This window comes from Canis aureus, chromosome 10, assembly GCF_053574225.1.
Source record: "Canis aureus isolate CA01 chromosome 10, VMU_Caureus_v.1.0, whole genome shotgun sequence".
Classification (NCBI taxonomy): domain Eukaryota; kingdom Metazoa; phylum Chordata; class Mammalia; order Carnivora; family Canidae; genus Canis; species Canis aureus.
This window is the reverse complement of record NC_135620.1, coordinates 27,579,797-27,604,342: the sequence shown is the minus strand read 5'-3', so window position 1 is coordinate 27,604,342 and position 24,546 is coordinate 27,579,797. Positions and strand designations below refer to the sequence as shown.

The 24,546-nt window shown below is 41.7% G+C and overlaps 1 protein-coding gene across 3 annotated transcripts in view; it reads left to right on the top strand.

Moving 5' to 3' along the window:
• The window catches only part of ETF1 (eukaryotic translation termination factor 1), a 32,454-nt gene extending 14,573 nt beyond the window's left edge, over positions 1-17,881 (top strand). For all 3 annotated transcript variants that reach the window (XM_077911868.1, XM_077911869.1, XM_077911870.1), the window contains 9 exons: positions 5,533-5,708; positions 6,233-6,372; positions 9,385-9,523; positions 10,291-10,481; positions 11,870-11,999; positions 12,763-12,918; positions 13,278-13,342; positions 14,935-15,082; positions 15,592-17,881. In XM_077911868.1, coding sequence (XP_077767994.1) covers positions 5,533-5,708; positions 6,233-6,372; positions 9,385-9,523; positions 10,291-10,481; positions 11,870-11,999; positions 12,763-12,918; positions 13,278-13,342; positions 14,935-15,082; positions 15,592-15,674 — 1,228 coding nt within the window. In that variant the 3' untranslated portion in view covers positions 15,675-17,881. The remainder of the gene's footprint in view (positions 1-5,532; positions 5,709-6,232; positions 6,373-9,384; positions 9,524-10,290; positions 10,482-11,869; positions 12,000-12,762; positions 12,919-13,277; positions 13,343-14,934; positions 15,083-15,591) is intronic.
• Positions 17,882-24,546: the final 6,665 nt, after the last annotated feature.

The window sequence follows — 24,546 nt, the reverse complement described above, 5'->3', positions numbered from 1 at the left end:
TCATTGCTTTGTCCTCTGCATGATTATCTTGCTTTAAGGATTTCCTTCAGGCATTTTGAGTTAACTCAGTGAATTTGTCCCAACATCCTCTTTAGCGTCAAACTTTTCATCCTTTGGGGTTTGGTGCCTGTTTGCTTCCTGAGCTGAGTGAGCTTCACCCCTGCTATCCTTGGAGCCCCTTCTCATTCCATTCCCTACTGATTGCCTCTTTGCTAGTTCCATCTCCTAGGAAACTACTCTGTAAATCAGAGCACGTAAGCTTTTAAAAACTGAGCCCTTTTGAGAAATAACTCTTACTCTGTAAAGATTTCCAAGAGCTTATAGGGTAGAGAAATATGCTCTCTTGAGAATTATTAATCTAAAAACTAGCACAAGCTAGTAAAAGTCGGTATTAAAATATGTCTTTTTTCCCCATCTTCTATATTTTCATATTGTGCATGTGCATAAATTGACAGGCTCCTGTGTAGAGACAGGTAGGTGGTAGCTACAATAAAAGGCCATATTTGAAGTTAAATTTACCTGCCTAATGTTTCCACGCCCTCCCAGAGGAAACACCTCATCTCCTCCTTGATCTGTAGAGTTTGACATAACGTCATAAGAAATTATCAGAAAGGCTCTTTGGAAATTTCCTTCTTAGAAACCTAGCCAGAGGGCAGCCCAGGTGGCTCAGCGGTTTAGCGCCACCTCCAGCCCAGAGTGTGATCCTGGAGACCCGGGATTGAGTCCCGCATCAGGCTTCCTGCCTGTGTCTCTGCCTCTCTCTCTCTCTCTCTCTCTCTCTCTCTCTCTGTGTGTGTTTCTCATGAATAAATAAATAAAATCTTGAAAGAAAGAAAGAAAGGAAAGGAAAGGGAAAGGGAAGGAAACCTAGCAAGATAAATATTGGAAGAATAGCAGTTTGTTACAGTTGGTTGCTTTAAAAATAAAAATAGGATCCAACAGATTCACTGTAAAAGCTTTTTTTTTTCTTTTTTTTTAATACAAGGTACCAATTTTGTTTCATTTGGGAATTCTTTTTCCATCTAGTTCAGAAACTGGAACATGGCCACAGGTAGATCAGTACGTAGAAATTTTTATTTCTAGACACTTTGTCCTCCTTTAGAAAAAGTTTCTTGAGACACCTGGATGGCTCAGTGGTTTAGTGCCTGCCTTCGGCCCAGGGCCTGATCCTGGAGTCCTGGGATCGAGTCCCGTATCAGGCTCCCATGCCTGTGTCTCTGCCTCTCTCTCTCTCTCTCTGTCTCTCATGAATAAATAAAGACCCAGGCAGAGGGAGAAGCAGGCTCCATGCAGGAAGTCCAATGTGAGACTCAGTCCCCGGACCCCAGGATCAGGCCCTGAACCGAAGGCAGGCACTAAACCACTGAGCCACCCAGGTGTCCCTAAATAAATAAAATATTTTTAAAAGTTTCTTTTTGTAGTTGTACTGAGAAAATTGATATGAAAAACATTTAAGAGAGTGATAAACCTGACTTAATGTGTGTTTGCACATGAGCAAAGGATTGTTTTGGTTTGGTTTCTTAAGATAGATATTTATTTATTTATTTATTTATTTATTTATTTATTTATTTATTTATTTATTTATTTGAGAGTGGGAAGCACAAGCGGGGGGGGATGACTGAGAAGCAAGCCCCCCGCCCCTCCCCACAAGCAGGGAGCCCAATGTGGGGCTCCATCCCAGGACCTTGGGATCATAACCTGAGCCAGATGCAGATGCTTAAGCAATTGGGCCACCCAGGCGCCCACAAAGGGTTGTTTTGAAGCATCTTTGCTTTGTGGTCATTTTGATTGTGTTTGTAATGCCAAGTGAAGCTGCTCTTCTGTAAGACGGCTTGATTGTCTGGTTTGGCTAGAATATTTGCTCCCCTACCCGAGGGGTGGCAGCAGTGCACATAGCATACTTTACTGTGTACTGTCATTGATCAACTTGTAGTTCATTGAGGAAAGTATTGCGGAAGTTATGAACATGCCTTCTGGGTTTTGAATAGAAACCTCAGCAGAAACAGTGCCAGTTTCAGAGATAGAAAAAAAGCTGATAATCTGAGAGTAACTATTTGATAGTTGGAAAGGCTAGATAGGCAGCCTGTCTGCTTATAGAGAAAACCTGTCAAGAGAACCTGTGGTATTTACCACTAGGAGGAAACTTCGAAAGGGCAGGGTCTTCTGTAAATGAGGTCCCTTTCTATCACTAATACTGAGGAAAAATAAATTTGTGAAATTCGTTTTACTGTATATAATACAGTTATGTATATTATATAATATAAATTGGTTCAATTTATAGGTAGCTATTGTAAGAAAGCCAGCTATTAGATATGGGTCTCATAACTTCCTATATATATGTATTACAGAGTTGATTCTGTTCATATTGCCACTCTTCCTAATAATACTGATGACCTAGTTTTTTTAACAAAAATAACAATTTATTGTTAATTTAGTAAACACAAATTAACATTTCTCAGAGAAACCTTGGCTTTTCTAGTAAGCTGTCAGGTTAAAAGTCCAAGAGATTTTAAAAGGAGTAACCTGTTCTGAGTCTTTCCTATAGATTTTTTTTTTTTTTTTTTAAGATTTTATTTATTTATTCATGAGAGAGAGAGAGGCAGAGACACAGGCAGAAGGAGAAGCAGGCTCCACGCAGGGAGCCAGACATGGGACTGGATCCCGGGTCTCCAGGATCACACTCCCGCTGAGCCACTGGGGCTGCCGATTTTTTTTTTTATAAACTGCCTTATTCATACACAGTTTTACATACTGTAAAAATTATTCCCTTTTTAAATATCTATTTTTAAAGTAAATAAGCTCTATGCCGAACATGGGGCCCAAACTCACAACTCTGAGATCAAGAGTCCCATGCTTCACCAGCTGAGCCAGCCAGGCACCTCTAATTACTCCCCTCATCATTTAGGGGCAGGATGGGGTTTTCCTGCTTTTGTTGTTTTAAAGATTTATTTATTTGAGTAATCTCTGTACCCAGCAGGGCTCAAACCCACAACCCCAAAATCAAGAGTTGCACTCTCTTCTGACTGAGCCAGCTGGTCAACCTCTTAATTAGGCCCCTTTTAAAGGACACAGCATACTGGTTTCTTAAGAGTTATGCAACAATCACCGCTATCTAATTTGAGAACATTTTTATCAACCCAGAAAGAAGGTTCCCCATACCCATATTTGTTTTCATTTCTCTTGAGCATATACCTCAGATGGTATGGATGGATTGGTTGTATCATGTGGTTAACTGTTGAACCTTAAATGATTAGCAAGTATTGTCTCCCATTCTGAGTTGGCTTTTTACTTTCTTGATGGTGTCCTTTATCTTTTTTTTTTTTTTTTTTTAAGATTTTATTTATTTGCAAGAGATTGAGATAGTGAGAGCTCGAGCAAGGGAGAGAAGGAGAAAGCAGGCTCAGCCTGGGAGCTTGATCCCAGGACCCTGGGTTCACAACCTAAGCCAAAGACAGATGCTTAACCACTGATCCACCCAGGCACTCCTGATGGTGTCCTTTAAAGCATAAAAGTTTTTAATTTTAGTAAAATCTTTAAAAAAAATAAAGTGGAACTAAAAAAGGGACGTCTCGGTGGCTCAGTGGTTGAGCGTCTGCCTTTGGCTCGGTGCGTGATCCTGGGGTCCTGGGATTGAGTCTCCCATCTGGCTCCCTGCATGGAGCCTGCTTCTCCCTCTGCCTATGTCTCTGCCTCCCTCTCTGTCTCACGTGAATTAATAAAAAATAAAAAAAAACTTTTTAATGTACCTTCAGATAACGTAGCTAAAAAAGATGTCATTGGCATCAGCATCAGTTAGAAGTAGGTGGCTACTCCTAAGGGTCCATCCATGTGGCAAGGCCTTGGTAATAGTGTCTGTCCTCCATAGTTCAGAGTTTGGTCCTCATTTTTCATTCTGGAAGCTTAAAAAGCTTGAATTTGTTTAAGCACCCAGAATTGACCAGGTTCTTAGTGTATGGTGTGTGTGTGTGCACGCGCGCGCGTGTATCTTCTCAAAATCAAAAGTGATTAATACGGGGATCCCTAGGTGGCTCAGCGGTTTAGCACTTGCCTTTGGCCCAGGGCGTGATCCTGGGGTCCCAGGATCGAGTCCCACATCGGGCTTCCTGTGTGTGGCCTGCTTCTCCCTCTGCCTGTGTCTCTGTCTCTCCCATGAATAAGTAAATAAAATATTTTTTTTAAGTGATTAATATGTAAAGCACATTTAGAGATACACATAGATGTGTGTGATTTCTTAATTGGGAATATGTGTGAATTCCAAGACACTCCCATTATCAGATTACTTAGGGTGCTAAATTAGTGATTATAAATTCATAGTGAGCCTGGAATTTAAAGGGGGTAAGGGCAGACAGGGTAATATTCATTTGTTATTTCATCTGGGCTTGGTAAAAACTGGTTACATCATCCTGTGACAGCTTCTCCCACTGAAGAACCACAAGATTCTAGGCCTCTGCCATGGACTCTGTCAAATTCCAGCCTGTTGTCACCCCCTAATGAATGTTTCTCTCTTGACCCTTGAAGAATGAGGTGTTTCCCAAGCATCTCTTAGAGGGCTGTCTTTTTCTTTACATAGCTAAAATTCATTCATATACTTGAGTACGGGGGCATCTGGGGAGCTCAGTTGGTTAAGCGACTGACTTCAGTTCAGGTCATGGTCTCAGGGTCCTAGGACTGAGCCCAGCATGAGGCTCCCGGTTCAACAGGGAGTCTGCCTGTCTTTCTCCTCTGCCCCTCCCCCCTGCTTGTCCGCACACATGTATACACACACACTCTCTCTCTAGCAAATAAAATATTTATTTAAAAATAAACGGGGGGCAGCCCTGGTGGCTCAGCGGTTTAGCGCCACCTTCAGCCCAGGGTGTGATCCTGGAGACCCGGGATCGAGTCCTGCGTCGGGCTCCCTGCATGGAGCCTGCTTCTCCCTCTGCCTGTGTCTCTGCCTCTCTCTCTCTCTCTCTCTCTCTCTCTCTGTGTCTCTCATGAATAAATAAATAAAATCTTTAAAAAATAAAAATAAAAAAATAAAATAAAATAAAAATAAACGGCGACAGCCTGGGTGGCTCAGCGGTTTAACACCAGCTGCAGCCCAGGGCCTGATCCTGGAGATCCAGGATCTAGTCCCACTTCGGGCTCCCTGCATGGAGCCTGCTTCTCTCTCTGCTTGTCTCTGCCTGCCCCTCTCTCTCTCTCTCTCTCTCTCTCAAATAAATTAAAAATCTTTAAAAGTAAATAAATAAAAATAAACAAACATGGGACACCTGGGTGGCTCAGTGGTTGGGCATCTGGCTTTGACTTAGGGCATGATCCTGGAGTCTTTGGGATCAAGTCCCACATCGGACTTCCTGCATGGAGCCCGCTTCTCCCTCTGCCTTTCTGCCTCTCTCTGCGTGTCTCTCATGAATAAATAAATAAAATCTTTAAATAAAATAAAACAAATAATTGAGTGCCTACCATATTCTGAACAATGATAAACATGAATTTAAACTCTTCACTAATGTGGTACTTGAACCTCTAATGTTATTCTTTCTTCCACAGCAATGGCACAAGCATGATATCATTGATCATTCCTCCCAAAGACCAGATTTCACGAGTGGCAAAAATGTTAGCAGATGAGTTTGGAACTGCATCTAACATTAAGTCACGAGTAAACCGCCTTTCAGTCCTGGGAGCCATTACATCTGTACAACAAAGACTCAAACTTTATAACAAAGGTAATCTAGAGCTTAATCATTTTCCTCCTCTACTTTATCTTGGTTATATTTTCCACTGTGATCCTGCCATGATGCCTTTGGTTACTAATGTTTTTGTTTTTTTCAGACATCTATCAGCAATGTCCCTTCGGCCTTGGAATTTAACTTTTTTTTTTTTTTTTTTTAAGTTTTCTTTAGTAGTTCATTAAAGACATAAATCCTCCTTTTTAAAACATTTCAGAATTTTTCAAAATTAGGGAAAGGATTCTGCAGGAAAGATGACAAATATTTCTGCCTTATATAAATTAAGCTTTAAAGGAGCCAGGGACATAGGGCATCTGGCTGGCTCAGTCAGTAGAGCATGCAGTTCTTCATCTCCAGGTTGTAAGTTTGAGCCTCGCATTGAGTGTAGAGATTACTAAAAATAAATTTTTAAAAAAATATTTGAAAATAAAGGACCAGGGACAGTAGACTGTTGGAATATTTTCTGTTAATTGAGGAAAATTAGCTGCAGGTTTAAGTAGAGAAATTGTGTTTTTTTGCAGTACCTCCAAATGGCCTGGTTGTTTACTGTGGTACAATTGTAACAGAAGAAGGAAAGGAAAAGAAAGTCAACATTGACTTTGAACCTTTTAAACCAATTAATACGTCATTGTATTTGTGTGACAACAAATTCCATACAGAGGTAAGAAGTTCAAACAGAAAATTTTCATCATTCTAGAAAGAAACCACATACCCATTAGAAGTCATTACCAATCCTCACTTCTTTCCCACCCTCTCAAGACCTCTCACCTCTAGGCTATGACTGATCTTTACTGTCTCTAGATTCGCTTATGTTGGGCATTTCATACAGTGGGTAGCTTTTTGTGACTGGTTTCTTTAACTTAGCATCAGTACTTCATCTCTTTTTGTTATGAAATGATATTTGTTGCATTTTATGTATCTGTTCATGATTTGATGGGCATTTGTGTCATTTCCACTGTTTGGCTATTAGGAATAATGCTGCTCTGAACATGTACACATTTTTGCATGACAGTGTGTTTTCATGGAGGAGGGGCAGGTGTATGCTTAGGAATGGAATTTCTGGGCGGCCCTGGTGGCTCAGCAGTTTAGCGCCGCCTTCAGCCCCGGGCGTGATCCTGGAGACCTAGGATCCAGTCCCACAGCAGGCTCCCCGCATGGAGCCTGTTCTCCCTCTGTCTGTGTCTCTGCCTCTCTCTCTTTCTCTCCTCTCTGTGTGTGTCTCATGAATAAATAAATAAAATCTTTTTTTTTTTTTTTTAAATAAAATCTTTAAAGAAAAAAAAAAGGAATGGAGTTTCTGGGTAATGTAATTGTTTAAGCTTTTGGAGAATCGTCAGACTGATTCTAAGTCATTGTACCACAAGGCTGGCTATTAGCAAAAAGTAAAAATACTTTGTGACACACTTAATGACCTAAGCATTTAGCATGTTTGAGGAAAGTGCTAAATTGGGTTTGGAGAACTAGTTAGAGGTAAAGATGTAACTGCCCACCTGATCTCCATCTCTCTCTCTCTCTCTCTCTCTATATATATATATATGTATATATATATTTATATTTATATATATGTATGTATGTATGTATACATACACACATGAACTTGGTTGTATTTCTAGCACCCTTAGTTATCAGCTCACAAATGATAAAATCTTTAGGACTATAAGAGCTTCCCCCCCACCCCAATAAAACTTTTGAGTGACAGAGCTGCCATAAGATAAAATTTTAAGGGTGGAAAGGAAGCCTCATTAGAGTGACCTAAATCAGTCAACAGTAGAACAATCAGGAATTCACAGCTGGCTCCTAGTTCAGTCTTTTGCTTTTCATCGACCTAGGGAAAAACCTCTACAGTGGAATTAGAACTGACATTTGTCGACACAGTTTACAATGGATGATTTCTGCTAACTTGACGGGAAGTCCAGTTCCAGTTGAATCTTGGTTTGTTGCATAGATGGTTGAGATTGTTCTCTTGGCTATCTTGTCAGTCTCCTTCTGGGAAAAGCTTCATTGGGAAGGCTCTTATCTAGTCCCATTTACCTGTATCTAGTTTCATGAAAGCAGATTTTAAGTCTTGTTAATTTAAATGCTACCTGGTATGCATATTATTTAGCTTTAACTTATTAAGCTAGCTTCATTAGTATTTCTAAACCTTAACTCTTACAAGGTACTGTTTAATCTTGTTAGCTCTGTTTATTTTGGCTTTTAATTGATATATTGATAAGTACATATGAATGTGACCTGCACAACACAATTTATGTTCCGTGTAATCAGGATGATTATACAATTTTTTTTTTTTAAGATTTTATTTATTCACAAGAGACACAGGCAGAGGGAGAAGCAGGCTTCATGCAGGGAGCCCGATGTAGGATTCAATCCTGGGTCTCCAGGATCACGCCCTAGGCTGAAAAGTGGCGCTAAACCACTGAGCCATCCGGGCTGCCCTGATTATACATTCTTATGAGGGATAAGTATTCCCCAATGAGAATTCCTGAAAACCTAAATTAAGCTACCAAACACTGTGACATAATGTGTATAACATTCATGTCTTAATGCTAATGATCAGACATGGTTTGGTTAAAGATTGACCCTTATCCCTGGGTGGCGCAGCGGTTTAGCACCTGCCTTTGGCCCAGGGCGTGATCCTGGAGACCCAGGATCGAATCCCACGTAGGGCTCCCGGTGCATGGAGCCTGCTTCTCCCTCTGCCTGTGTCTCTGCCTCTCTCTCTCTCACTGTGTGCCTATCATAAATAAAATTTAAAAAAAATAAAATTAAATTAAAAAAATAATAAAATTAAATTAAAAAAAATAAAGATTGACCCTTAATGATTAATCTGCTTTCTGGTCAATTCTTAAAAGAAATTTTCTTCCTTAGTTAAAATGGAATGGATATTTCTTAGCTCCAGAAAAGCCTGGCATCTAGCATTTAGTCATCTATCAGGTGTAGACTCCCATCATGAAAACTCTTGCCCAGGACTGTTTAAATATTTGCTCTTTCAGGAGGCAGAACCATGGGGATACAGTTATATGTTAACCCAGAAGGAGGGTTTTCCCCCATAAAACCCAAATCATTTAGCTATATAATACCTTTAAAAGAAGATTGAGTTTTATATCCTGATACCATTAAGGAGGCTCAAGACATAGGAGTTAAATGAAAAATTTCCAAACTAGATCTTTTTATAGACTTTGTTTCCGGGTTTTTTACTCATATACTCTTACTCTAGAGTTGATTTACAAGATACTCTTTGCTATGATGAATACTGCCTGTTGATGCTGGGCTTTTACAGAAAGTCAGCTTTTGGAGGTTAGACTTATTTTGTTAGGTTAGACTTCTAACTGTTATGTTTGATGAATTGCCATCACTCTAAATTAAATCAAAGACTAGAATGAACCTGAATCCTCCATCTCTTTTGGGTTTGTATTCATGTGTCCAGGTCAGGTTTGTTGAAAGGCTTCACATCAATATTGTTGGGTTTTTTTCCCCTGCAGCTGGTTCAGAATTGTACATATGGGTTACATATTTATAGCTGAATTCCAGATTATTCCATAAAATGGCTTTTCTCTAAGTATTCATACCATTCTGGGTGGGGTAAAAGGGCTAGTATACCTGCTTTTGGGTTTTGTCTTTACCCTAGCAAAGCTTAGGTATTTATTGTGTGGTACTTATGTTTGCTTTTCAGGCTCTTACAGCACTACTTTCAGATGACAGCAAGTTTGGCTTCATTGTAATAGATGGTAGTGGTGCACTTTTTGGCACACTCCAAGGAAACACAAGAGAAGTCTTGCACAAGTTCACTGTGGATCTCCCAAAGAAACATGGTAACACAAGAAGAGAACACAAGCCCATTTTATCTGTGTCTAGCAATAAAGAAACAAATAGTACTGTTGACCCTTGAACAACATGGGAGTGAGGGGCACTGACCCCACACACACATAGCTTTTGTTGAAAATCGGCATGTAACTTTTGGCTACCCAAAAACTTTACTAATAAACTATTACTGGGAAGCCTTAGCATTAACATAAACCATCAATTAACACATTATAAATGTTATATTATACTATTTTTTTTACTATATTTTTAAAGTAGGAAAAAATATTTTAAAAATCATATGGAAGAGAAAATATATTTACAGAACTAGATTGTATTTATTGAAAAAATCCATATATAAGTGAACCCACACAGTTTAATTCAAACCTTTATTATTTAAGGGTCAGCCTGTAGGGGCGCCTGACTGGCTCATTTGGTTGAGTTTGCAACTCTTGATCTCCAAGTTTTGAGTTCAAGCCCCAAATTGGGGGTAGAGATTACTTTAATATATATTTTTTTAATAAATCCAGGTGATAGGATAAACATCATGAAAGGACTCATGACTCCTTGGTGCCTCTGGCTCCTTCTTTTGATAAGATAATTAAACGTTTTAAGCGGGTAACTATTATCAGTTTATGCCAAACATTTAGTTAAGGAAATAGTAATTTTTCTCTTTGTACTTTTGTTGGGTAATAGCATGATTGCTTAGTTTTTATTTAGCAAGTTATTTTATGCTTTTTAATGATTGCCCTTTCTCCCCCCACTTTTTGTGTCAAAGGTAGAGGAGGTCAATCAGCCTTGCGTTTTGCTCGTTTAAGAATGGAAAAGCGACATAACTATGTTCGGAAAGTAGCTGAGACTGCTGTACAGCTGTTTATTTCTGGGGACAAAGTGAATGTGGCTGGTCTTGTTTTAGCTGGATCAGCGGACTTTAAAACTGAACTAAGTCAATCTGATATGTTTGATCAGGTAAGTGAGAAGTAGATGCTTTAATTGCTAGGCGGTAGTAAGTGCGTCTTTTGAGTACTGGAACACGTGCATCTCTTTGGGTTTTCAAATGATATATTTCGTGTTTAAAAACCTAGCTCTAAAAAACAAAGAAAAAAGAACCTAGCTCTAATTGGCAGAATTAAGGTGTTTATTAAGAAACACCGTCCCCCACCGCCCCCCTGAACGCCTGGGTGTCTCAGTAGTTAAGCGTATGCCTCCGGCGCAGGTCATGATTCCAGGGTCGTAGGATTGAGTCCCACATTGGGCTCCCCACTGGGAGCCTGCTTCTCCCTCTGCCTGTGTCTCTGCCTCTCTTTCTCTGTCTCTCATGAAAAAATAAATAATAAAATCTTTTTTAAAAGAAAGAAAAAAAAACATTCCCCCAGGGGTATCTGGGTGGCTTAGTCGGTTAAGCATCTGCCGTTAGCTCAGGTCATGATCCTGAGGTCCTGGGATCGAGCCCCACATCATGTTCCTGAGCAGGGAGTGAAGAAACATTCTCCTGTACTTTTCTCGGTATTTTTTCTCTTTTAAAACCAGCCATTTTAGATAGAATCATTCTGGTCCTATGGCAGCTCCTAGTATAGTGGATAATTGGCCTCCAAATGAAGTATGATTTCAAAGAAACTAAGGGCTGATTTTTCTGATTTATTCGTTGAGGTAAATAAAGCATTAAAACTCTTAGCAATATGACAGAGCGGATTAGCTGACTTGATCCAGAAATATCTTTGGTTTATGACATGGGCTGGGACATAATCACATTTCCAAGGTGCTCTACTGGAGAGGGAGCAGCATTATGATAGAAGTCTCAACCAAAATGGTGGTGTACGCTACCAACTTAGATGGCAGGAACAGTCTCCTTTTTCCTTACCAAGAAACTTAGTCTTAAAAAAAAAAAAAAGAAAGAAAGAAACTTAGTCTTGATGATTAATGAGTTGGCCTCTTAAAGGTCTAAATGAGTATATGAATAATTGGCTGGGGAAGTTTTATCCTCGACGGTGTTGCTCATGGAGATCTGCTCCTGAATAAACTGGGTTCTTACCCTATATTCTCCCTTTTCAGACTTAAGTGTTCACAGTGCTGAGCTTTGCATGCCATTAAGAAGAAGTGGGTGTTAGCCCCAGTGACCCAGCAGTTTAGCATCGTCTTCAGCCCAGGGTGTAATCCTAGAGACCTGGGATCGAGTCCCCACATCAGGCTCCCTGCATGGAGCCTGCTTCTCCCTCTGCCTATGTTTCTGCCTCTCTCTCTCTCATGAATAAGTAAATAAAATCTTTAAAAAAAAAATGGTGGATCTTGGTAAAAGAGTTTTGAAGTACTAATGATGCTGTTTTGTTTTTTTTTTTTTTAATGTATATCTTTGTCAGAGGTTGCAATCAAAAGTTTTAAAATTAGTTGATATTTCCTATGGTGGCGAAAATGGATTCAACCAAGCTATTGAGTTATCTACTGAAGTCCTTTCCAACGTGAAATTCATTCAAGAGAAGAAATTAATAGGTATCAGTGAAATACAATTTATTTACTTCCTCTTTGAAATGTTTTTATCTGTATATTTGTGTGTACGTGATTTTATGTATGTAACAAGATGGTGAAAAGGGAAAAGTTAGATTTAGCATTTGTATTAAAAAGTTCTTCAGGGCAGGCCCGGTGGCTCAGTGGTTTAGTGCCTCCTTCAGCCTGGGGTGTGATCCTGGAGACCCGGGATCGAGTCCCATATCAGTCTCCCTGCATGGAGCCTGCTTCTCCCTCTGCCTTTGTCTTTGTCTTTGCCTCTCTCTCTCTCATGAATAAATAAAATCTTTAAAAAAAAAATTTCTTCAGTGGAACCCATCTTTTTTAGTCATGGGTTCTAATAAATGGGTTCACATTTCTACTATTTCTACCGTTTGGCAACAGGAACCAAACTTCAGTCTTATTTTGCAGATTATCCCTTGTAAGAGAGTGGTAAATAGAGGCCCTTAATTAGAGACTAATCTGGCCATTATTTGGCCTCGTTTCTGATTTAACAGCACACATATTTTTACAAACAGTTGTGTTTTTGGTCCAGCTCTTAACCTCTTGAGTCAAATTCTAGAGTCTTGACTAGAGTAGTAATAATTTTTCACTGACTTTTGGCACATAACTCATTTTTTAAGGTTTTTTTTTTTTTTTTTTTTTTCCTCTCTCTCTCTCTCTCTCTCTCTCTCTCGGATTTTGAGCAAGAAAGTCTGTATCTACAAAGGAAACCTTAACATATGTACTTACCTCTCCCTAATCACAGGACGATACTTTGATGAAATCAGCCAGGACACGGGCAAGTACTGTTTTGGAGTTGAAGATACACTAAAGGCTTTAGAAATGGGAGCTGTAGAGATTCTAATAGTCTATGAAAATCTGGATATAATGAGATATGTTCTTCATTGCCAAGGCACAGAAGGTATGTGAATTAGAAAATAAAATAAGACTGCTATTTCTTAGTGACCTCTGTGTTCTGGAAACCTTGGGTGGCGATTTGGAAGAGGTGGCTTCATTTTTCATAAATTGTTTTGCTTGAAGTGATAAATGTCTGCTTAAGACTTAGGTTTCCTGAGAACAAGAATCTTGAATGTCTTTGGTGTTTACTTATAGTAGGAGCAGCGTACCTGTTAGCCATTCAGTGCATGTGGACTAATGTTTATGAAAAGAAGGTTTATGGGAGTTCAGAATCCCTTTCACCTAACCTGACTTTTCTCATGAGACTTATATCTGTTACTATATGAGAACCAGGTTAACACCTTTTTTTCCCCAATACTACAGAAGAGAAAATTCTCTATCTAACTCCAGAACAAGAGAAGGATAAATCTCATTTCACAGACAAAGAGGTATGTGGTTGTTTTCCTAGTTTGGTGATACATGCATGGAAACATAAATCCATGTTAGAGGGGCATCTGGGTGACTCAGTGGTTGAGCATCTGCCTTTGGCTCAGGTCATGATCCTAGGGTCCTGGGATCGAGTCCCACATCGGGCTTCTCGTGGAGAGCCTGCTTCTCTCCCTCTGCCTATGTCTCTGCCTCTCTCTCTCTCTGTCTTTCATGAATAAATAAATAAAATCTTTAAAAAAAAAAATCCATGTTAGAGCACTGACAGTGTAGAGTATCTGCCTTAGGAAACTGAACTTCATACTGTTGGCACTTGGGAAGTGGTGGGCAACAGGACGTGGTCACCTCTTTTCTCCAACATGCCAGTCTGATTCTAAGAAAGGAGGTTATGCCATAGTTACTGTTGCTTGGGATTTTTAAAGTAGTTAAGCATTTTTTTTTTTTAAGATTTTATTTATTTATTCATGAGAGACACAAAGACAGGCAGAGGGAGAAGCAGGCTTCCTGCAAAGGAGCCCAATGTGGGACTCAATCCCAGAACCCCAGGATCACGCCCTGAACTGAATGCAGACTCCCAACTGCTGAGCCACCCAGGCATCCCTAGTTAAGCATTCTCGTTCTTGAAGTAGTAGAGAGGAAGATTTGACTGACTAGTCAAATCTCTTTTGCACTGTGAATCTGCTGCTTGCTTCACTGACTTTATCAGCTCTTACACTGAAACAGCTTCTATAGGTTTGGTCTAAATGGTCTAAATGCCATCACCATAGCTTAAAGTGTCGTCTGCCCAGCACAGATCCCTTAGGGGTAGTAGCTTCCTCAAATTGTGTCTTGAAGGACTTTATTTTTTACAAGGCTATTCCCAAAGCAGTTCTGTTGTGTCTCTTCTGGGTTGTTAAACGAGTACTGCCTAGAGACACTTTACAGTCTGACTCTGAAACAACAGGAACTAGAAGCTGAAAAACTAAGTGTGTGTTGACATTTCATCACTAAACCAGAGACTTAGGAGGAATGTTATCGGAAATAGAACTGTCCTGGGCAGCCCCAGTGGCGCAGCGGTTTGGAGCCGCCTGCAGCCTGGGGTGTGATCCTGGAGACCCGAGATTGAGTCCCACATCGGGCTCCCTGCATGGAGCCTGCTTCTCCCTCTGTCTGTGTCTCTGCCCCTCTCTCTTTGTGTCTATGAATAAAAAAATAAAATCTTTTAAAAAAAAAAGAAAGAAAGGGGATCCCTGGGTGGCGCAGCGGTTTGGCGCCTGCCTTTGGCCCAGGGCACGATCCTGGAGACCCAGGATCGAGTCCCACGTCGGGCTCCCGGTGCATGGAGCCTGCTTCTCCCTCTGCCTGTGTCTCTGCCTCTCTCTCTCTCTCTGTGACTATCATAAATAAATAAAAAATTAAAAAAAAAAAAAAAGAAAGAAAGAAAAAGAACTGTCCTATCAGAATTATGTCACTAGAAACCAGAACTCATATAGAAAGTTGTACACCCACTCAATGAGAGGGAGAATGAGAATGATGGCGGATGGGGAAGCTAGGATCACTAAGTCTTGATACATCTTGATCCCATTTTTTCTGTATCTCATGGTCACCCTTGTAGACAGGACAAGAACATGAGCTGATTGAGAGTATGCCCCTGCTGGAGTGGTTTGCTAACAATTATAAAAAATTTGGAGCTACATTGGAAATTGTCACAGATAAGTCACAAGAAGGATCCCAGTTTGTGAAAGGATTTGGTGGAATTGGAGGTGAGTAGCAAGGAAGGAAGTTAAAGTCCAGGGTCTCAGGTCAAAGCTTTACTGTCTATCCCAAAATCAAGTTACTTCAGGCAAGGTGTCCTTATCACCCACCAAGGCAGGTGGGTGGAGGCAACACTTGGCATGGTCGTGGGTTCCTTGGTTGGGACCCTTTTCTTAAGATTGATTTATTTTAGAGAGGAGGGGGAGTCTGCATGCATGGTGGGTGCGGAGGGGCAGATGGAGAGACAAACTCAAGCCTTCTCTGTGCTGAGTGTGTGGAGCCTGACATGGGGTGCAATCCACCATCCTGAGATTACTACCCAACCTAAGCCGAAACCAAGGGTCAGGCATCCAACCGACTGTGCCATGCAGGTGCCTTATGGTTGGGACTATTTTTTATTACCATCTCTTTGTTTCCTGTAATTCTACAAGGGAATTGGGCTTTCCTTATCGAAGCAAACCCTCCCCATCGCAAGAACACAGACACAGATGATTGACTCTTTGATTTGCTTCCCCAGGTATCTTGCGGTACCGAGTAGATTTCCAGGGAATGGAATACCAAGGAGGAGATGATGAATTTTTTGACCTTGATGACTACTAGGTAGTCGACATGGGTCCGGCAAAATGTGCCTCACCCTCCAGCATCCAACCCAAGGAGCATACCCGTGGTGGAATCCAAACAGATCCCTGCCTTACAATTGGAACATTTCCAGAACTTAATCCATGAGCATTGGATATTGAAAAGAAAACCGAAACAAAACGAGACCCAACCCTACACTTTGGTTTGTCATGGTGTCAGCGCAGCAGCCTACAACTAAGTTCCTAAAATCCCACTTTGGACTAATTTAAAAAAGAATCCCAGTTTTTACTTTTACTCGATGGTGAAATTGGTTGCTCTTGTATTTTATGAAAAAAAATGATTTTTTTAACCTTCATACATAGAATCAAAAATACTTTAACTGCTGTAAACCTTCAAAAGTTAATAGAAATGAGATCATACTGGTTTGTTTCTTATTTTGATTGGAGAAAAATTAAATTGCTGCATTTCGCAGTGACCCATTTACATGGCATTCTCAGCTTAGACTGCATAAGAAGAAATACACGCGGTGAAATGTCGGAACCGTTTCTCTCTTGGTCTGTTTAATGTTGAAAGGGTGAGCTAATAGGAGGCAATTTCAACTTCACTCCCTCACACTACTCCTCCCCCTCCAGACTGTCAGTTTCAAGGATGCAAACTGCATTGCAAAGTCAAAACTGACACATGAAGCATTTGGGCCAAGTGCACTGTTTGCTTCCATCTGTTTTGCAGTTGCATTGACAAGGGTTCCCATAATCTTAGCCTACTAGAAACCAGTTTGGGATGGATATGATGGGGCTTCTGTGCTATTGCTGGGATTGGGAGAAATAAAACATGCAATTTAAGTGGACGCAAAGAAATTTAAAGAATATTTTATTTTGCTTGGGTCTGTCCTTGGTAAAAGGGAGGTGGTCGTGTTTTCCTTGTGTTGGATGGCATGAGATTATGTGAATGTTTTGATTTTTTTTTTTTTAATGAACTGCAAGGTTTTTCACAGGAACGACTGACAAGACATGTATGACTGTGCATGTAATTATAAACCCCTGGCCTCCTGGTGGGGTTGGAGCATCTGTTTCAAATATGGGACTTACAAGCACCTCTCATATGAGAAATTATGGGAGGGGGGTGGTGGGGAGGGCAGGGGTGGGAAGGGATGGGACACAGCTTCTGGCACCAAGGACTTAACTATATGGTGGATCCAAAAGTGGGCCTGAAAACCTGAAGCTTATGCTTCACAGCTGGGCTCTAAGTGGGACTTGACCCCAGCTGGCATGCAAGGTCATGGCATGCCCAAGGTGGTGACAGTGAATAAAGTGTATAGGATGTGCCCAGTGGTAGCAATGGAAAAAAAGTATACCAAATGGACTTTGAAGGACCAAAGGTTTTTAAAAGTCAATTGGTATCATTCCCACACTGATAGGGTAGTGGGGTGCATTTGGTTTTCAAATTGGGTACTTTTAACACTTTAGTGCCTGACTGCTGTTCTTCACTGACTTGACTCAGTCACTCGTAGCTTTATTGGTCTGAACCAGCTCCTTGTTCCCAGGTTGCAGACCTGCCTATCGTTCCAATAATCCTGTTTCACTTGAATGAAGGGAGTATGTCTTAAATGTAAAGCTTCTGGTTCTCACACTGTACTCTGAGGTCCAAATGACTGTCTTTCAATGTATAACCTGATGTCTCAACCCCCAGTGAGAAGAGTCAATTCTTTGGTATTCACCAACGTGGGAGGCTTCACCGGAACAGGCTTTTGCTTTGGGCTCTGCTGTTTGTTTGCAGAACACCCAAGAGCGAGCAAACATGCTCTCTTCACAGCAGTACCTTAGGGTTTTGCCATTGTAAATGGGTCTAATGTGATATGACAAGACCAGAGAAATTGGATGTAAATTTACATTTTTGAATATGCTTGTTGTTTCACATGATACATTTAGGGTATGCAGCTCCTTTTGTAGTTTTTATTTTTACTATTTAAGTTTGGAAATGATGCCAAATTTTTGTATTTCTTTAATCAATGTGTTCTCTTTGGTGATATATATTGCATTATATATTGATGTGTGTATCAATATATACTGATATGTATTACACTTACACATACAAACACATAAATAAGAGGGGGTGAAAACCGTAGCCTTTGCATTCTCTATAGCCTCTACAGAGAGATCCTAAGCAGCGAAATCTTGGTGTTGTGATGTACAGAAATGGAGAAGAGTATTAAACCATATTTAAGAATATACTTTGTGTGCTTGAGATTCTTTAGGATTGTTCCCTGGCGAGGTCTGAACCACAGAGTATGAGTGAGCTCTCCAAGGTGTGATTCTAGTTGTCTTCGTTGCATTTGCCTTTGGAAGGATATATGCAAAAGATGCCTGAGGTCATGATCCCAAAGTTAACATCAGAAGGTGAAGGTTCACGTTGCTGGGGTGAAACTAGTCTGTAGCTTCCTTGATTCCACATGTCCACCAAAGGGAAACCTGTCCCTTTTTTAAAAAGCTGTTTCAATTTACATTATCCCTGTAACTCAAGATTTCATGGAGGTAGATGGTGTGCCCATTTTATAAGTGATGAAACAGGCCAAAAAAGTTTAAGTAGCAGCCCTGCAGTAGTGAAGCAAAATTTACCCCAGGCCTAATTCCACAGTCGATCTTTTTCTACATCTGGTTACCTGTGGATGGTCCAGATGGAAGAGCAGAAATTAAGCCTCCTTGTTCTCCCTTACTTGGTATACTGGGTAGGAGAGTAATGACTTCATCCAAGAGCCAAGCCTTCCAGATTGGGTCAAGAGAATTCATTTGCTTTTCCTAAAGAAAGGTGCTTAGAGCTATCTGGTGTTTTAGGGGGCCTGGTTTAAAAGGGCAAGGTGTGATGCATGCTTTGCTCTCCATATTTAAGGAAATGTATTTCACAAAATTGACCAGTAATACTGCTTCAGCATATTTTTGCCCATTTCCTCACCCAATTTAGATGAGAGCCTTGATGAAACACAGACACCCTCTGAGAAGGGGAAGACATGCCAGTGCCTGGTGGAGGTATATAATTTTTCCTAATACATCCCTAGGTGCTGTTTGAAGTCAAAAGTTGGAAGGCAGCACAATGGTGCTGGCTATGTGGGCTGTTGTGTTTGCCTGTCTGGGCCCGTAGCGCTTGCCATCTTTTGTTCTCTGGCTCCAGTTCTCATGTGGTGACGCTCTCAGACAGGCACACTGGATTCAGGGCTGAGTGCCAAGGTGGAATTTAAGTCTCATGCCAGCTTCTCCCTTGTTGCCAATTTGAGTGAGCGCCTGCTGGGACTCCCACCTGCCAAGTCCCACCCTGGTTGGGACTCTGCCTCCAGGGACATAGGAAATGACCAGCCAAGGAGTACAGAAGCACAGGATGCCAGAGTTTCCGAGGACATGGCTGAACAACAGGAACCAGAGGTGCATGTGTAAATACTTCACCTCCAGGGTTCTCTGATAATCGACACTGAGCCCTGTCTGGGAATGCTGTTTCAGGTATAATCTGAAATTGCCTGGCAGGCTCATTCTGGGGCTAAGAGCCAGGTCAAAGAGTTCAGCTGTTAGGACAAACACCCTTGGTTCTGGCTCCATATGAGTTGGCCTTGTGATTTCAGATAAGTTTCTATCCCTCAATTTCCACGTCAGGGTAAGGAAGTCTGAACCTAAGAGCTTTTCCAGCCTTAATGCTATCAGGGTAGCATCATGGCGAGCAAGTCTGATATCTGGGGTAGAAATCTTGGCTCTGTTAGTAATACTTTGGCAACTTATTTTAATGCCTCTGAACAGCAATTTCCCTACCTGTAATAATGCCTACTCCATAAGGATTGTGAAGGATGAAATGCAGTGAGGTACGTGAAATGCATAGTTACAGTGCCTGGCATTTTGCAAGCAGTCAGATAAGAGCTGCTCTGATGGTTCTGCCACTACCAACCTCGGTCCTCTGGACGTAGCCAGGATGTTTGCACTGGCAACCACGAGGTGGTGCTAGAGGTAAGGATACTGGCTGTGGAAGAACTTGTTTCTGGTGGGGAGATTTTTGTCAAACAGTAAGAGGTGCCTGGGACAGCTTGCTTACCCTTAAAGTTTTGAGAAACAGAGGGGGCAAACTACTAAAGGATGGAGTGAACAAGGAGAATGCAGGAGTCTCAATCTGGACTTTGAGCTACCCATCTGTAAAGTAACTACAATCACCAACATTGGTTGAATAGTTGCCAGACACTAGAGCTCTTGTCACATGCATCAATCTCATTGATCCTTAGAAAAAGGGATCCCTGGGTGGCTCAGTGGTTGAGCCCCTGCCTTCTGCCCAGGGCGTGTTCCTAAAGTCCTGAGATAAAATCCCACATCAGGCTCTCTGCATGGAGCCTGCTTCTCCCTCTACCTGTGTCTCTCATGAATAAATAAAGTCTTTTAAAAAAAATCCTTAGAAAAACAATAAGATATTGTTTTATACCTGCCCAACCAACTTCATAAGCTACTAAGTGACAAAATCTGGAACTCAAAGACAAGTCTTTTTGGTTCAAAGCCAACGTAAATGCAGGTCATTCCTCACTCAAGGGAGAGAAAAAAAAAAAAAAGGGAGAGAACAGTTGCTGGTACTGCTAAGACGGGTGGATTGACCACCAACCCTTGTGCTTTCAGGGATAACCAACAGCTCAAAGTCATCGGGAAGGCACCCATCTAGCAATTCTACCCTTCCCCCAACACATACAAGTTTTGACTGGTCAACCCAGCACAGCCACAGTTGAGGATGGATAAAAGAGCTCCCTTGGACTCTACAAGATCCCTATAAGTGATTCAGCATCTTCAGAAGAATGTGCACACATAGTGGAATTTCTCAGAGACCAGGGCATCTGCCCCTACTCTTAATATATCATCAGCAAGACAAAGGAACTGGAATGTGGACTATAGATGAAAAGTACTATATGAGTGTTAATCTCCTGAATTTGATTACTGTAGTTATGTAAGACAATATCCTTTTTCTTAGGAAATATACATTGAAGTATCAAGGGGTTTATAATAAGACCTATTCATTAAGGAAGATTTTGAAATTTCAGAAATGTAGAAGAAAAACAGCATTACTTAACTATCTTTAACAGTTTAGAATCATGAACATCCACTATACAATAGTGTGATAATGAGTATTTAGGTTTGAACTGGTTCACAAGGTATTTAAAACACAACTTTGGTTTAATTCTTCATTAAGTTTGGTTTTCACTGAGAGGTCATCATTTAGAAGTTAGTTCTGCTACAGGGTTTACAGCTCAGGAGAAATCCTTATAGAGTCAGCCGGTGGGGCTAGGGGACTGTGCCTGAGAGTTGGGCCCAGACTGGAAAGAAGAGAGGAGAGGCAGGGCCAAGAGAATAGCTGCTGTCACATGCTTCAGATTAAATCCTATGGGGCTGGGGGCACCTGACTGGCTCAGTAAAGCATATAACTCTTGATCTCCGGGTTGAGTTTGAGCCCCACATTAGCTGTATTCTCTACAGATTACTTAAAAAAATAAGATCCTAAAAAAATCATTTTGGGGTTGGTCTCGTGCTGGATGGAGGAGATGAGGCTGTGTGAAGTACAGGGCTTCCTGGGGGCCCTTGGCCCCTAGCTGAATGGGCAACCCTGGGGATGATGGGAAGGAGGCAGCTACAGTCATATCCTTATACAGCTGTTCTGTTGCCCCATACTTTCACTTCTTAAGGAATCATAATTTTAGTACTTGAAGGGGACTTTGCTACTTCAATCCCTTCATCAGAAAAGGGCAAAAAAAAAAAAAAAAGAAAGAAAGAAAAGGGCAGCCCCGGTGGCTCAGCGGTTTAGCGCCGCCTTCAGCCCAGGGCGTGATCCTGGAGACCCAGGATCAAGTCCCATATCGGGCTCCCTGCATGGAGCCTGCTTCTCCCTCTGCCTCTCTCTCATTCTCTCTCTCTCTCTCTGTGTCTCTCATGAATAATTTTTTTTAAAAATTAAAAAAAAAAAAGCTGAAGCCCAGAGAACATGACTTGTCATGCTTGTGCAGCAAATTAGCAAAGCCAACGTGGAACACCTGATGTTACAGCTCCAAAGTCTTTGCTCTTAACACATGGATGGTTTTGTTATTCTTCATCAAAACTCCATTCTCCCCCTTGTTTGGGGTGAGAAAAGGGAGGATCAGAGAGTGAGTGGCTTGATGCCAAAGACAGAGCTGGGAGGGGAAACGTGGCCAACATCCAGGTGGGGTTATGAAAGCTGTTTTGAAGTCACTTCCCTGTGAGTCAGGGTTGGCTTGAGTGGGTAGATTAACTTGCTTCTCCAGCCCCCAGGGTTCCAAATTACCCCAATCTAGGTTTCCCTGTCAGACTTCCAGCTCTTCCACTCAGCTGGAGATACCATGGGCTCAGCCCCTTCTGCTCAGTTCTTCATCCCCACACAAAGGGAATCTAGAGGGCAAACCCATTTCCCAGGGAAGCCTGGACACCAGGAAAGGAGGGTGTAAACTTCAGAGACTCTCCAAAGAATGGCAAGGACCTTCTAAGGTAAAGGCAAAAATGCAGGGATATTGTGCTACATAGGAGAAGGTAGATGGGAGCTCGCTTTAAGAAGGAAAAATCAGGGATCCCTGGGTGGCGCAGCGGTTTGGCGCCTGCCTTTGGCCCAGGGCGCGATCCTGGAGAGCCGGGATCGAATCCCACGTCGGGCTCCCGGTGCATGGAGCCTGCTTCTCCCTCTGCCTATGTCTCTGCCTCTCTCTCTCTCTCTCTCTCTCTCTGTGACTATCATAAATAAATAAAGAAAAAAATATTAAAAATAAATAAGGAAAAATCAGGACGTGATACAGTACAATCCACTCCATGTTACATGGCTGTCCAGAGCCATGTACATTCTCAGCCTAGGCTCTCCAAGGAGTAGGATGCACCAACCACCTCATAACACAATCCCCACTGAAAGGCCTCCAGAAGAGGATTCTATCAATAATAGTTCAGAATGTCATCCAGCGAAGAGTTGCTGCATGCAGTTCCCTTAGACAAAGCTGCATTCCTGTGCTAGGGCTAGAGGCCCTCCCTTGCACTCCTGTCAAATTGACTCTGAAGAGAGATGGCATGGAAAGGGCTCTGCCTACTACCTGGGCAGCTGAGCAAAGGCCCTTTGAAACTCAGTGTCCTCAGCTTTCTGTTTCCTCAGCTCGCTGCCACCCCAACTCCTTAAATGAGACTTGGGTTAACCCAGTTTTTATTCTTTCATTCAAAATTTACAGGCATTTCTTGTGTGCTGGGCCTGTGCAAGATGCTGGGATACAGTGGTGAACAACAGGCACTAATTATCCCTGCTCTTTAGCAGCAAAGGCAGTTAGCAAAGAATGACAGGAGTGTCAGAGAAGGGATGGGCAGGATAACTCCCACTTCATCTGGGAGTGCCTGACCTGCCTGGTAAGCAGGGGTGGGCAGCCTGGAGAGAGAAATAGATGAGAAGGTTGGAGAGGGAGAGGAGTTGGTCCTGTCTTGACCCAAAGACCAGGATGCCACTTAGATTTCAGGACACTGATTTCTTCACCCTGCTATCATTTTTGTTATTTGCAGTTTTATTGAGGTATAATTTGCAAACCATACAACTTACCCACTGTAAATATAGTTCAGTGATTCTTTGGAATAAGTTGTACAGTTGTATAAATAACACAATCCAGGGCAGCCCGGGCGGCTCCGTGGTTTAGCGCCGCCTTCAGCCCAGGACATGATCCTAGAGTCCCAGGATGGAGTCCCACGTCGGGCTCCCTGCATGGAGCCTGCTTCTCCCTCTGCCTGTGTCTCTGCCTCTGTGTGTGTGTGTGTGTGTCTCATGAATAAATAAAATCTTAAAAAAAAAAAAAAAAACACACAATCCAGTGTCATCACTGCAAGAGGCCTTTTGTGCCCTTCTGCAGTCAATCCTGCTCCCACTCCCAGCCCTAGCCAACCACTGATCTGTCTCCCTAGTTTGCCTTTGCTAGAAACTCTGTATTCCTGGACTAGTACAATATGTAATCTTTTACATGATCACACTTCTTTCATTTAGCTCCTTTCATTTTAGATGAACTTTTCAGATACATTCATGTTGTTGCATGTTTGTTTCTTTGTATTGTTGAGAAGTGTGATACATTAAGAAATATATATTTGCTCTTTGTCCCCAGCTCCTGGCACAGGCTCCTAAAACCCTTGGAATAGGGACTCTTGGGTGGCTCAGCCGTTGAACATCTGCCTTTGACTCAGGGCATGATCCTGGAGTCCCAGGATGGAGTCCCACATCGGGCTCCCTGAGAGGAGCCTGCTTCTCCCTCTGCCTGTGTCTATGCCTCCCTCTCTCTCTCTCTGCTTCTCTCTGTGTCTCTCATGAATAAATAAATCTTTAAAAAAATAAAAATAAAACCCTTGGAATCTCCACAGTGATAAGAGTACATTTCATATGCTAATGAGATGACTGGTGGCTTCGGATGGAGCCAGGTTGCCGGAAAGGCCTAATCAGGCCTTGGAACACTCAGCCCCACTTAGAGGGGAGAAAGGCTGGAGGTTAAGTTAATTACCAATGGCCAATGATTTAACCAATAATGTCTGCGTAGTGGTGCTTCCATTAAAAGCCCTAAATTATGGGGTTCAGAGAGCTTCCCGGTTAGTGAATACACTGAGGCACTGGCAGGGCTCCTTTTAATTCCATATGAATTTGTGGATCAATTTTTCCATTTCTGCAGAAAAGATCACTAGAACTTTGATACAGACTGCACTGAATCTGTAGGTTATTTTGGGTAGTATTGCTATATTAAAGATATTAAGTCTTCCAATCCACAATACGGTATGTCTTTATTTAGGTCTTTAGTTTCCTTCAACTGTGTACAAATCTTTCACTTTCTTGGTTAAGTTTATTCCTAGGTATTTTATTCTTTTGAATGCTACTATAA